This window comes from Pocillopora damicornis, chromosome 7 (genome assembly GCF_964200805.1).
Source record: "Pocillopora damicornis chromosome 7, jaPocDami1.2, whole genome shotgun sequence".
NCBI lineage: Eukaryota > Metazoa > Cnidaria > Anthozoa > Scleractinia > Pocilloporidae > Pocillopora > Pocillopora damicornis.
Window position 1 is genome coordinate 15,419,294 of NC_142676.1, and position 13,337 is coordinate 15,432,630.

Consider the following 13,337-nt stretch of genomic DNA (forward strand, 5'->3'; position numbering starts at 1 on the left):
TGTGATGTCGAGAGGACAGTTAAAATCTCCACCTATAATAATGTTTTCTTCATTACCAAATTCGTCATTTCTTAATAATTTTGATAAATTACGATAAAACTTGACAGCATCGGCGTCTTTGTTTGGGCCATATATGTTTGCAATTGTGTATATCTCATTGTTAATAGCAGCTTTTAGAACAATAAACCTGCCATCCGAACTTATTTCACTTTGTTGAATAATAATGTTCAAACTATTCTTTATGAGAATTGCAACACCTCTAGCATTTGTACTGCCGTGTGAAAATAAAATAGAAGCGCTCCACTCTTTTCGCCACTGATCCTGTCGTTCTGTTGTGGAATGAGTTTCTTGTAAAAATATTAAATCGGCTTTTTGCTTTCTACACCAGGAAAAAATTGCCCTACGTTTATGAAAGTTGCCTAGGCCTCTAACATTCAAGGAAAGAAATTTGATGCTTTCAGGCTTAGCTTTCAAATTATGCATTCTTAATGCAAGAATAATTAAGTGTTATCACATTTATAATAGGTGCTATTTGCTCGGAAAATGAATAGAATAGCAAAACAAATGTAAAAGTAGTAAGAGAATAATTTAAGTTTTGAACAAGAAGTACAACACAGACACAAAACAACAACACACAAAATATACAAACAAACGAAAGCGCACTTACCATCTCGGTTGCTGCACACTTTCGCCGAGATCTCCATGGCGAATGGTTGTATTATACTATGGTATTAAAAGTGACAAGCAGTTTTGCCTGCGCCAAAATTGTACACAAAACTATAAATCATACAGTTCATTTAGCTATAAATACAATTACGCAGTATATAATGACAACAAAACAGCAACATAAGGATTACTCGTGTCTGATTTTAAAGGACTTGAGACCTTCAGAATCGATTTCTTTATACAGTATCTGCGCGGGAACTGACCATGGGATGAACACGAACTGGACTCCTTCTCTTTCTTTAAGTTGCTTTAAATGATCTTTCCGTAGTTTGGCTCTTTCACTTCGAACTGATTTTGACACGTCGTTGGATATGAATATCTGACTGTCGCAGAAAGGGTTATCTTGCTGCAGCCTTTAAAATTCGTCCTTTATCAGGATATCTAAGTAAGTAGACATGGATAGGCCTTGACTGCAGAGCGGTAGCGCTCGCAGCCGCTTGGTTGATCTTCGTACGGTGCGCTCGCATGACTTCAATATTATCGAGGCCCATGTGCTTACTGAAAAGTTCTTCCTCTAAGAATTCTTCTACGGAGCTGCAATCTTTTTCGGCGCCTTCCTTTAAACCCCATATGATCACGTTGTTCCTCTTGGACCTGTTCTCCAAGTCTTCAATTTTCTTGTTCAGGGCGTCTATCTCTTTGCGGTTTGCCTTCTCTGCAAGAGCGCTTTTAACCTCGGTCACATCGTGGTCTAAAAGTTTATAACTATCTTTCAATTTGTCGACATCCTGAGCGGTTTTCTTTTGACTTTTTTCCAAACTTTCTAGCTTCATCAGGATGGCGTTCAACTTCGACTCTTGTTCATCTTTAGCGGCGAGCAATTCGTCCATCTTCGCAAGTACTGCATCTAGCTTCGCTTCAGTGTCGGGCATTTCGGTTCGTTGCTTTGCTTTCGACCTTGTTTGTCTAGCAGACATTCGCTTGTCACCAATTAATAAACTCAAAAGATTATAACGCGGTCATAGTAACCTATTAAGGATCAAAATTTTGAAAGTTTCATAGAGAGAGCTCGGAGCCGCGTCCGTTCAGCTTGGCGTCATCACATGATCCCCCTGTTCAAAGCAAAATCTTCTACAACACGGTTCAGTATTATTTTCACAAGAAAAGCAAAAACTATTTACATGAGCATTAATATACTGTTAAAGTTCATTCTATCGACCAGTGTTCAATGTTCAACAACTGTTGTAGTTGCTTAGAAACCATAAAAGTCCTCGCCATCGCTTTCACCAAAAATGTTCTCAAAGCATTCAGGGTCAATTTCTGTAAGTTGTCGTTTGAAGTGATCAGCATAATACAGCTGGTCATCACCATCTACTTCATCAAGATCTTCAAATGGATCTGAGTCCGACTCCTCTTCCCAGATTTCTTCGTCTTCTGTGCCATCCAATGCGTTGGTGATACAGCATTTGGGAGACGACTTGGCGATCATCTCTGGTGGTATGTCGTCCCAGGCGTCACTGATCCATCTGCAGATCTCGTCAAGCCCAACCTTACAAATGCGACCCCCGGCAGTAAAGCTGTGCTGTCCAGCCAACATCCAGTCTTACCACTTTGCCCGCATGCGGTCCTTGAAGGGCTTGTTAATGGACACGTCCAAAGGCTGAAGCACTCTTCTTTGATTGGCTAAAAAACATTATACAAAGCCTGGGCGGAATCACACAGTAGACCACGATCAGTAAACAACATGGAAACGTTCGCTTTCGCATCAGCTGTGCATGGATATCATGTTTATAAAGACGTATGGAAACCATCATTCGGGGAAAAGCTTGTTGCTAAACAAGAGTTTAATAACCCAATGGACAAACATGCCATGAAAGTAGTGAAGGACAACGAAACAGTGGGTCATTTGCCTTGCAAATTCTCTTGAATAGCGTGGTATGTTCTTGCACGTAGTGGGGAAATCAGCGTTGAAGTGATCGGTCGTAGACAACACTGTAAGCAGCTGTGCGGAGGAATGGAGATTCTGTGCCAGTTAGAGTTTAACTGCTCAAACAAAGTGCAGATGAAACGCTTAAAGGAACTACTGGCGAGCAAGATTCAGGTATAGAACCTGAAGATGCAAACAAACGGCTCCTTTAGGAGCCACCACTTCTACTGAAAGCAATGATCAACAACAGGTTTCAATATGTTTAATCTTTATTTACTGAAGGTTTTCAGTTCAATTTGTGACCCCTACAAGCCAGTTTACTTCCTTTGAGAGCAATGGTCTCGTGTACAAGGCGCACCCGCGATTTTTTACTCAAAATTTCGGCAAAAAGGTGCGGCTTATACACGAGTTTTTACAGTATTCCATTCAGTGACCAACATTGAAACACCTTAAAGGATACATTGAAGTTATATTTCACATCTTTTCTTGGGTTATCAAAGATACTTTTTTGCTTCTATTTACATGCATATACTTTGCGGCTTTGGGTTTAGTGGCAGATGTTAGTTGGGTTTAGTTGACAGATGTTTAGTTGCATTTGGTAATGTATATGTGCACAGAAACAGTGTCTCTTTTGATGACCTCATTGGCTGTAGAAGCAGAGCAATAGATTCGATGTAATTGCCTTCCAGATGATTAATTCTTTTTGTATTCAGGCCTCTTCCAATATAAACAAGAAGACCTCCTCCAAATCAATTACAATCTTAGAACTCTGAATCGGGGAAAGCTTGATCTATCTTTGTCTCAGCAATTACAAAAACATAAAAAAACCCTTGAGTATCAGTGATTTCACTTCTAATAATTTAAAGCCAGCCACACAATTCACATTTAGGTATGCGATTCTTAAATTATGGGTATGGTGTTGTAAAATCGCATTGAGATCAGAGACTTGTGCACTTAGAGCAAAAGGAGATTCCTTCATATTACTGATGTCTGGAGTGTCAACTCAAACCTCTTCATCGTCAAAAACATCTCAAAAAGGAAGCTCTTTCCAAAGTTGACAACTAAAGCACAGGTAACCAGGTGAAAATTGGACATCGTCAAAGAGTCAGGATGCCAGAAAGAAATTAAAACAATAAAAATAGAGGATGAAGATAACATCTACTTGCTACAAGGGTCAGCCGTTAAGGTAGTAGATCCATTATACAATGGAAGTTCGGCATGGTTTATTCCAAAATTCATGTCACTGTTGCTCTCAGTGTCATAATTTTCAGGTTCGCTCTCTTCAGGTGGATTCTGGAGCACTCTCTGGGTCTTCAGACTGGTCACTTTCAGACTTACTCACAACTTAAAGTTTCATGGGGTCTGCAATCCTCCTTCTGGGGTGTTTCTGGATTCCAGGGCCATGACTATCATAAAGTGGCTCATCACTGATTGAAAGTTTCTTCTTTTGAGGTGTTTTGATGAGAACATGAGTGTATTCCTCTGAAAAGTCAACATCACTTGAGTGACATAATTTATGTGCATTTGATTCCTGTAGCTATCTTCTTGAACAAACTACAAGACGAGGAAGGCCAGTGAATAGGACAAAAATACAAAATTCAGAGGCTTTGCATTTTGTGGAGTCACTAAAGCTTCATTGTTTCCATGCAAAATCATGTGGAACTTTTATAGATATGTAAACTTCCCCCAGTTCTTTGTTATAGCCTCAAAGACTGTATTGCTCTCCACTAAACCGGTTGTCCAACCAAAGTTTGAACAACTGTCATTTCATTATTTCTTCACACACTCCATGTATCCAATCAATTGCAGTATTATCTGGCAAACCAACAGGGTTCCTGAAAACAATTTTTCTTTTGATGACAAATATTGGTGTTGATGTATTTTCGCTTACTCTGGCAAATTCAAAAGTCTCCTCTGCTGTTCGTCTTTCAACGGTAAATATTCATATATGCATGCTCTCAACTCATTAACATATCTACCTTGATGTTTGCATGGACCGCACCCAAATTTCCCATTAATGTACAGTGTATAGGAGTATGGCTATGGCTGGTAAAATGGAAACAACCGATTGGATTTAAACAACTGAAAGAACTGGGCAACTATTATCATCATTAAACTCACAAAATTCAGAGGCTTCTGTAACTTCACCAAAAAATCTTTTCACAAACAGTTCATATATGGCTTGTTCTTACCATACCAAAGACCTGTCAAAAGAATGTTACAATATTTGTATCTGTCTTGTGGTGGAAGCTCTACTGGAAAGCACTCAAAGGCCAAACATTAAACTTTTCTTGTCCATTAAATTGAAAGGAGTCTATCATTGGAAATCTGGTTTTCAGAAAAACCAGCAAAATTTCATTTAAAAAAACCAAAAAACAAAAAGGCTACTGATGTTACACACAACAAACCTGCAGTTCAAGCTTGTTTGAAGGGGGTGTAACGTTTGACATACAATTTGTTAGTGGGTACTTTAAAATATGCCAGCAAGATGGCTCAATTAAATATACATTGATTCTGATGAATAAAGCTGGTGAAGTAAAAAAGAACTTAAGTTTAGCATTCCTGCCTGCTTCTTTTTGGTATGCCACCTCTTTTTTTGTTTTGTTTTGTTTTCTCCTTTTTTTGTTTTTGCTTTGCAGATGTGTATTAAAAGTTGGAAATAATAACAAAATTGTGTCATTCCCGTTTTGGTTTACTGAAAATGTTAAGCTATAAAGAGCAAACTTTTACCTGAATAGATAATCCTTATGTGATGTTAACACCTCTGTCTACATAGGATTCTTAATAAGATCCTTTAGGGTGATCTTTCTAAGAATCATGTTATATCCTAGTTAGATCTCAAAGGATTTCTTGTAGGATTCTTAATAAGATGTATAATGTAGCTACACAAGTTTCCCTTCTGGGAATACTGTACACTGTGAAAACTGACTTTTTTTTTCATTCGATAGGAAACTAATAGCTACATTCAAAATTTTTTATTCAAAACCATCAGAATAAACAGAAAGTTCCTTTTGAACAATTGGTTGCAAAAAGAACATGCCTTGCTCAACATCTTTCACAGTACTTTCATAGTACTGGAGCAAAGTGTTTAACTTCCTCATTACCTTTACAATTACTTGCTAAGAAAGATTTGTATGATTGACTTAAATCCAGGTTTTCAATTGTTTGGTGAGGAATTCCTTGCGTGCCATTGTACAAATTTTTAAGATGTCCAATGAAAGATTTAAACACAAAGGCAGGAGTAAATAAAAGTGGCCCATTTTCAAGTACCCTGTTCAGCAAGTGAAGCAATACCTGACTGTTACAAGTGCTCTGTCTTTCATTGTACAATCTTGGAAGCAGTGGAACAAAATTGTCCAGTAAAACTTATGTGCTTTCCATTGACACAGGATAGACATTTACAGAATGTAAGTGTCTCATTGCTGTAATGAGCAGAGCCAAATGAATGAAATAGTCAGTGGGAAAATTGCCAGATTTTACTGCTCTGCAAAGACAAGTTATACAAGGAAATAAGATCTTGTTATATCTTATTAGGATTTTTACCTGGGTTCCACACCAGGGCATATGCAGAATTTGCAAACTGTTCACTTGATCGCTGTTGTCAATCATTCTTATACTATACTATTTCATGCAAAGTTCAACAGGAATTTTACTTTGGTAGAGTGTTATCTGCCTTGCTGTGAAATTTAATTGTGCGGAAAGGCCACTGACATCGATTGTCTTTCGTTTCTCATCTACCTTGTGTTCTTGACACTTGAGTGATCTTTTACAGCATTCCTTCACTCGTTTAGCTCTTAGCAAGCTGCCTCAAGTCTACTCGTATTCGTGTGGTAGGCTGTTGTGCAACTTGAGCACCTCGGCCAAACTGTGATCCATGAAGATTAGCCAGGAAGCATCGGTATCTCGTCAATCCCAGGATACAATGGGAAATGTCGTTGACAGTTCCAACCCCTGCCATAATCGAAAGCACTTGTCTATGGGTATCCCAGCTGGTTGCATTCTGGTTCACTTCTGTTAGGGCCTCTAAATACAAATGCTCTGAATGTGACAACTCACTTACACCTAGGGCCTTGTTCATAGCCGTAAAAGAGGCTAAACGTCACCAGAGTTCACCAGATTATCAGGGGTGACGCTCTTTAGCACAGTTGCTACTATTTCTGTGGCTTTCCCCTACATATTGGATTTCCAGAGCTAAAACTTTCCAGTAATTTAGTTCAATAGCCAAGGTTTTATTCTATATGGGTTTTACCAGGAAGCGGCATATACCAGTGGCCTTTTACAACAGTTAAAGTTTGCCTTCATTTATTAACATTTCCAGAGATACAAATTTGACCTTTTTAAACTTGTCGATTGTAAATGTTAAAAACATCTTTCTTCAAATTTCTTTCGGGAAATTAAAGTTAAATTATGTCCTGAGATATTCCACATTTCGCAGAGCAATCCGACTGGGTCTCTCTGTATTTGAGAAGCAGAAACCTCATCACCTAATGTAACAGTAACAGGCGGCAAATGTTGCATCGACGCTCCAGTCAACTTGAAGGTGCTTCTTGGCAAGTGGCTTTCCTTCCTAGATGAATAAGGTGGAAAAAACAGCTCCCCTTCCGGTAGAGAAAGTTCAGGTCAAGTTTATGAAGAGTTATTTCACGGGACGCATCTAGTGAGCCAAATGCTGTTTTTATGAAAATGGCTTCTTTAGAAGCCATCAAATGGAATAAAAGTTTATGAGCAACAGTGGTATTCATTCATAGCACACAGTTACTTACTGATAAGTCGAGATGACTTTTCCAGATAAATTTATTTAATTTTTCCAATTTTTTCTGTGGCTCCCTCGATGACACTATGTCTATGAACCTACAGAAAAAAAATTCATCCATTTTAATTCTTAACAGTCCAATTGTTTTCTCTGAATAAATTATTCTGATGTTGCAGGCAGATTGGGCAGAAATTAGACCCAAGTAAAAAATTACTAACATCATGCTACAACCTTGGGCTCAATTACAGACAAGAGAGGGCGGTGGAGATTGATGGAAAGCTGCAACTAGTACTATTGTTCATTTTGCATGAAATACGTTTTTTAAGAATACTTAACACAAAATAGTCATTTACCGGTATTATGGTTCTCCAGAATTTCCTGAATGGCTGGCTGAAAGGTCACAAACTGGAGTGCCAGCAACACCATTAAGTCCCTGTTTAAAGTTGACAGTTCAGACATGACCACTAGAACAATAAAACTTCAATTTTTTCTCTTTGAAGAGCATAAAATGAATTCAGAAGATAGTAACCATCTCTCAAGGGGATCCATTTGTTGGGTGACCTAAAATTAGGGGAGATTAAGAAGATATAGTCCAAATTCACGCCATTTGCGAGTTTCAAAATGCAACGGAAGGAGATTTCTCTGTTTGAGAAATTGCTATGAAAATAATTGTTACGAGCGTCGATGTAGAGCAGGGTTGTTCCTAGACAAAACTCAGGATCGTCGGTAACAACAACAAACTGTTTTATTTCCACATAGTTGACTTCTTGTTTCTATAGCACTAAGCTTCCTCGCAAATCTCTCTCTCTGTTCGATGGAACTGTCGCTCTTATATACATAAAGTATAAGGATCTAGAAACTTCTCAAAAGAACTAAATTTAGTAGATTAACACGGTTTCTAAATTTGAACAATTATGTAAGGAATAGAACGTTCCAGAATGTTCCTTTTACTAGAAGATCACGTCTAGATGACTCCGGGTTCTAGAATGTTGTGGGACTTTACTTAGAAAATTTTTCGTAACATAGCCCCCTCTTTGAGAAAAAATTTGTAAAATTTCTGCATTAAAACGAAAAATCGTCTATATAGATAAACAGCATATGATAGTCCATTAATCTCCTCATTCCGTTACACGACTTAGGTAGTCAGCTCCAACGTTTTCTGATCCCTTAGTGGCTTCCACTTTCATGTTGTAGCTCTGAAAGAACATAGCCCACCGCATCAGACGATTGTTAGTGAACTTTGCACTGTTCATATACTTAAGAGGTTCGTTCTGTAGTACAAAGCGTACACCGTATAGATACATATGAAATCTCTTGATACCCCACACAACTGCCAGGCACTACTTCTCTATTGTAGAATAATTACGCTCGGCGTCACTCAACTTTCTACTTGCATAACAGATGGGAAACAACTTGCCCTCATGCTCTTGCATCAGAACTGCGCCAATCCCGTAGTCTGAAGCATCTGTCCTTAGAACAAAGGTCTTTTCAGGATCCGGTAGACGCAAGACTGGATCACTGGTGAGAATAATCTTTATAGCTCCAGGCGTCGAAACAACATCGGAAATGTTCCAAAGATACACAGGATTTAATGCGAGGACATCGAGCGAAATACTGATTCGAGACACCAAAGACCAACTATAATTGCAAACGTAGTTTATTCGTACTAATTGTGACTTGATGTCCAAAACCGTCAAACTAAAATACAATTAAAAAACATAGTCTAAGTGATACTAAAGGACTGAAACTAAAATAACTATTTTATGACACGAATACATATCAATAGCCCACTTTGGAAAAGAGCGGTAGCCTGGAACCGAAGTCGCCGCGCAAGCGCTTATGGGACTGTTTGGGGGGACGTAAGTAAAACAAAAACATGGCGGAATTTAGCGCGGAATGTAGTAGTGACAGCAAGGTTTTAACAGAGCAAAATAGCGATAAGGTCGAAGTTATCGAAAGAAACAAATCTGACAGCGTAAAGCTAAGAGAAGAAGATGTACCAGGAGCAATTTTACCTCGGGAAATACCAGAAGAATGTACCGTGAAACAGCTGCAGCGATGGCTTCTTTGCCGTGGAGCTAAAACAACTGGAAAGAAAATGCAGCTTGTTCAAAGGTAAGAAAGCTTTGAAATTATTCGAGAACTCTTATTATTGCCCCCTGTGCTTTACATTACGATGCTAGTCGACAATTTTCTGAGAACATCGTTAATACGTTCGTGTTTTGTCTATTGTGTTTCAGGGTAAAAGACTATATTGCTGGTGGCCTAAGCTCGAAGATAAAGGACCCTGATGGTGGAATCCGTTTGGCTAAAGCTAAGGCAGACCTGGGACTCATGGAAGAAAATAACGCTAAAAAACTCAAAGAAAACTTTCCAGTGGACGGATTTACAGAGGATTTGAATATTTTACCTGCTATATCATTTGGTACAATATGGAGGTACATGATTGAAGAGAGTGATGCTAAGAAGCAATTATCCACAGCAAAACCTCTTGTCAAGGGATACAATTTTTTTAAATCTGGCCATGTCCTTAGCATTAAATGCAGGGAATCTGACGGAAAGTTTTATGTTAAAAGTCAAGTTCTTCCATCAATGAAAAAGACAGTGTTGTATAATTGCTTCATTGTTTTCAACAAAGATGGCAGTGTAGTAACAGCTTATGATGGTTGCCCAGCTGGAGTTGACAGGCGTTGCAACCATGTAACTTCAACACTATTTGCACTGGAGGAGTTCTTCAAACAAAGTAAAGCACCTGTAAATCCTTCCTTAACCCCTGCACTTTCTTGCACTTCAAAGCCATGTGCATGGAATGTCCCAAGAAAAAGAAAGATTGACAATCTGCCAATTGCTAAAGCCAAATTTAAAAAACATCAACATGGCAAACTAAGCAAGAGTGAGGATAAATCTCCTCCATCAACAAGGGATGTTAGAGCACCACACCAGCAGTACCCGAATACAAACACTGACATGTATAATTTATTGCACCGTGTCAAGGAGATTGAGAAGAAGATAGGCAAGAAGACAGGCAAGAAGACAGGCAAGAAGACAGGCAAGAAAGTCCAGCAACAGTTGTTTGTTACAGAGAAATCATGGGTGGATCTGGTGATTAAGGGAGTTAAAGAGCTTACAGACAGATCATTTGTAGACATTGAAGGTGTTTTCATTTCGACAGTAAACTTTGATCGTAAATTCTGGAGTTCAGTGCTCCCAAAACTGGAGGCATTTTACAATGAGCACATTCTTGTAGAACTTGCTTATCCACGTGTTAAATATGGCCTTTCAAGATTTGACATGAGAGGATGTTGACTGACGTACATAATTAATTTGCTAAACTGGTATGTTGTTGAACTTACTTTCCTACATTGGCCTTCGATGCCCACGAATAATGATTTTAATTCAAGGTTGGGGTGAACAATTTTCATGTGGTTTGATAAATTTACAATAATTTTGTCTGTGCCAGAATTGACTTGAAATCATTGTTCGTAATCACTTAGGTTGAATTCGGGAAAGTTCTATGAAAGGCATTAATAAGATAAACCTCACTCCATGTAAACAAGGTTGAACCTTAAATCTAAAATAATATCCCTAAGAAATTTAACGTGTGTAATTTACTTTGTGTGTATGGCTTTTTTTAACAGAAGGAGCTCAAATACACAGATTATAATACATAATAATCAAAGTCTGAGTGAACAATCTTGCATATTATTGAAGATGAGGCAAATCAAGAAAGGTTATTAAATAAGATTCCACTATCTGCTTGGAGAAAAACATTGCTTTATGTACAAGTAGAAAGTGAAAAATTGTTGTATGGTTCCAGAAAGTCCATACTCACCCAATGAAAGGGCTTCGAAAATCTGAGGGGAGGGGGACCCAACAGCCAAGGTTTATTAGGGAAAGTATGAAGGCAAACTAGAAATTCCGGGGGGGCGGCGGGGGTTGGAAGGGTTTAAATGAAAAAACCCTCCTATGGGAAAGTATGGACATTTCTGGAATCATGCGTTAGACTTTAATCAATGAGAGGTGGTAAAAAGTTTGTAAGTGCCCCTATGATTATAAACATGTCACTAGCAATAGGAGCCAATGTTAAAGGAATTCTGCTGTCAAAAATATGCCAGTTTTTCATCCTTTCAATACATCTCTCAACATGTATTCTCAGGCTAGCAATTTTTTTGTTGTGTGCCATTTCTTCTCTGCTGAACTGAGTTTTTCCTTTAAGAAAAGAAGGTATGTTTACAGTAACCCCTTTTGCAGCAAAGTCATCTTGTATGTCAAAGCCTTTGTCTGCCATGACATTGTCCCCAGGATGCAAGTAGTCAATCACATGAGACATTTTGGTAAGCTCCTTGTCACTTATGCTACCAGTGTAAAGCTCGCTTAAAAATCCCAGGGCTCCAGTGGGCGAAAGACCAACTAGTCCTTTCATAGTTGTTGTTCCTTTATACGAGGAATAACACACTGACTGCATGTCAAGTGATGAGGAGCTCTCTGCTCGAATTTCAACAGCATCAATAATTAGAACTGTCCTTGGATAAAGTTCCTTGAAAATGTTTGGCATGAACTGATGTAGAAGCTCTCTCCTGGGGAGGCAAATTAAAGGCTCCAGTTCAATCCTCATAAACCGAATCCAAGTGTTAAACACAACAGAAACAGTAGTTTCAGAAACATTAAATCTGTGTGCAAGATCCTTTTGAAACAAGCCAAGCCTTAGTCTCATTAAAGTCAAAACAAACTCTTCAAATAAAGTCAATGCTCTGGGCCTTCCAAGCTTTTGCTCTGAACCACTGTCTTTCTTTTCGTAACTGCCATAGCTCAGGCTCTGAGCCTTCTGACTGACCAGGTCATAAAGGAGCATAAGTGCATCCCAGTGGGGAAGGCCTGTGTAAAATTCGACATCTTCAGGGCTGTCCTTAAATTTTACAATGTCAAATTTCTGATTTTTCGTTACATGCTGAAGTCTCTTTAACTCCCTTGATAACTTGTCTCTCTCCCTTGCCAACCTTTCCTTTTCCTCTCTCATCTCTTTAAGTTCGGCTTCCATTCGATCCAGCATTTCTACAGTCATTTCAGTTTGTGTCGCTGCATCGCAAAAAGAGGCCGAAATGGACTCCTCGTGATCAATTTCAATAAGAGTCCCTTCGTCAATTTCGGTAGAAGATCCCACGTCCACTTTTCTTTTCTTGCTTGCTGTATTTGCAGTCGCTTCCGTTCTGGACAAAATCCGTCGCTCCTTTTCCTTCTTGCTCCAAGGAAATATCGATCGAAGGTGAGTTCTGCTGAGCTTACTACCTCCAGTCCAATGCGCAGAGCAAACGGGTGTACTGTCGGACTCTATCTTCAAATTATCATTTCTTAGTAAACGGACATATTCTCTGCGAATACTTTCATCTTTTGGAATTCGATAAAACGTCAATCCGAAGGAGTTTCTGAAATTATTGGTGCACAAAGGCACACAACAACTTACGTGCTTGGGCATAATTCAAGATGGCCGACTTGAGCGCCCCCCCAAACAATCCCATAAGCGCTTGCGTGGCGACTTCGGTTCTACCGCTCTTTTCCAAAGTGGGCTATTACACGAGCACAAACACAGCTAACAATGCAACATTCGATAACAGGAAAAGAAAACAAGGAAATCAATACAATAATAAGGTCGCTTACCGATTGTCCTCTCTGTAACGTCTGAATGAGTCGCAATGAACACAGAAACACTCGCAATAAGCTCTCTTGTCTAAACTACCGCAAACGACAACGCACAAGGTCTGACATATGATATCGAAGCGTCACTAATACAAAAAAAAAACTAATACGTAACAGAAATAATACTTAACTCGACAACAATTACAATCTTAATAGTCTGATAAGCTTTCTCGTGGGCGTCACTCCACCCTACTTTACTTGGTTGACCCTTCCGCGTTAGGTCAGAAAGGGGAGCTGCGATAGCTGCGAAGTTGGGGATGAAATCTCGGTAATATCCTGCCAGTCCCATAAAGGATC

The 13,337-nt window shown here is 39.0% G+C and overlaps 2 protein-coding genes and 1 pseudogene across 2 annotated transcripts; 1 reads left to right on the top strand and 2 right to left on the bottom strand.

The window, feature by feature from the left end:
* Nucleotides 1–853: 853 nt before the first annotated feature.
* LOC149042779 (uncharacterized) lies at nt 854–1,598 on the bottom strand (annotated as a pseudogene).
* Nucleotides 1,599–9,105: 7,507 nt separating this feature from the next.
* LOC149042780 (uncharacterized) lies at nt 9,106–10,652 on the top strand. Its single transcript, XM_089213641.1, has 2 exons — nt 9,106–9,461; nt 9,587–10,652. Exons 1-2 carry the CDS (start codon nt 9,223–9,225, stop codon nt 10,650–10,652), a joined length of 1,305 nt encoding a protein of 434 aa, XP_089069767.1. The 5' UTR covers nt 9,106–9,222.
* Nucleotides 10,504–12,316, bottom strand: LOC149042781 (uncharacterized). The gene has a single exon (XM_089213509.1). The coding sequence runs from the start codon at nt 12,196–12,198 to the stop codon at nt 11,353–11,355; it is 846 nt and encodes a 281-aa protein (XP_089069635.1). The 5' UTR covers nt 12,199–12,316; the 3' UTR covers nt 10,504–11,352.
* Nucleotides 12,317–13,337: the final 1,021 nt, after the last annotated feature.

Coding starts and splice junctions, on each gene's coding strand:
- LOC149042781 (XM_089213509.1), bottom strand. CDS start 12,198: ATGCTCCTTTATGACCTGGTCAGTCAGAAGGCTCAGAGCCTGAGCTAT.
- LOC149042780 (XM_089213641.1), top strand. CDS start 9,223: ATGGCGGAATTTAGCGCGGAATGTAGTAGTGACAGCAAGGTTTTAACA. Junction 9,462..9,586: donor AAAATGCAGCTTGTTCAAAG/GTAAGAAAGCTT, acceptor ATTGTGTTTCAG/GGTAAAAGACTATATTGCTG.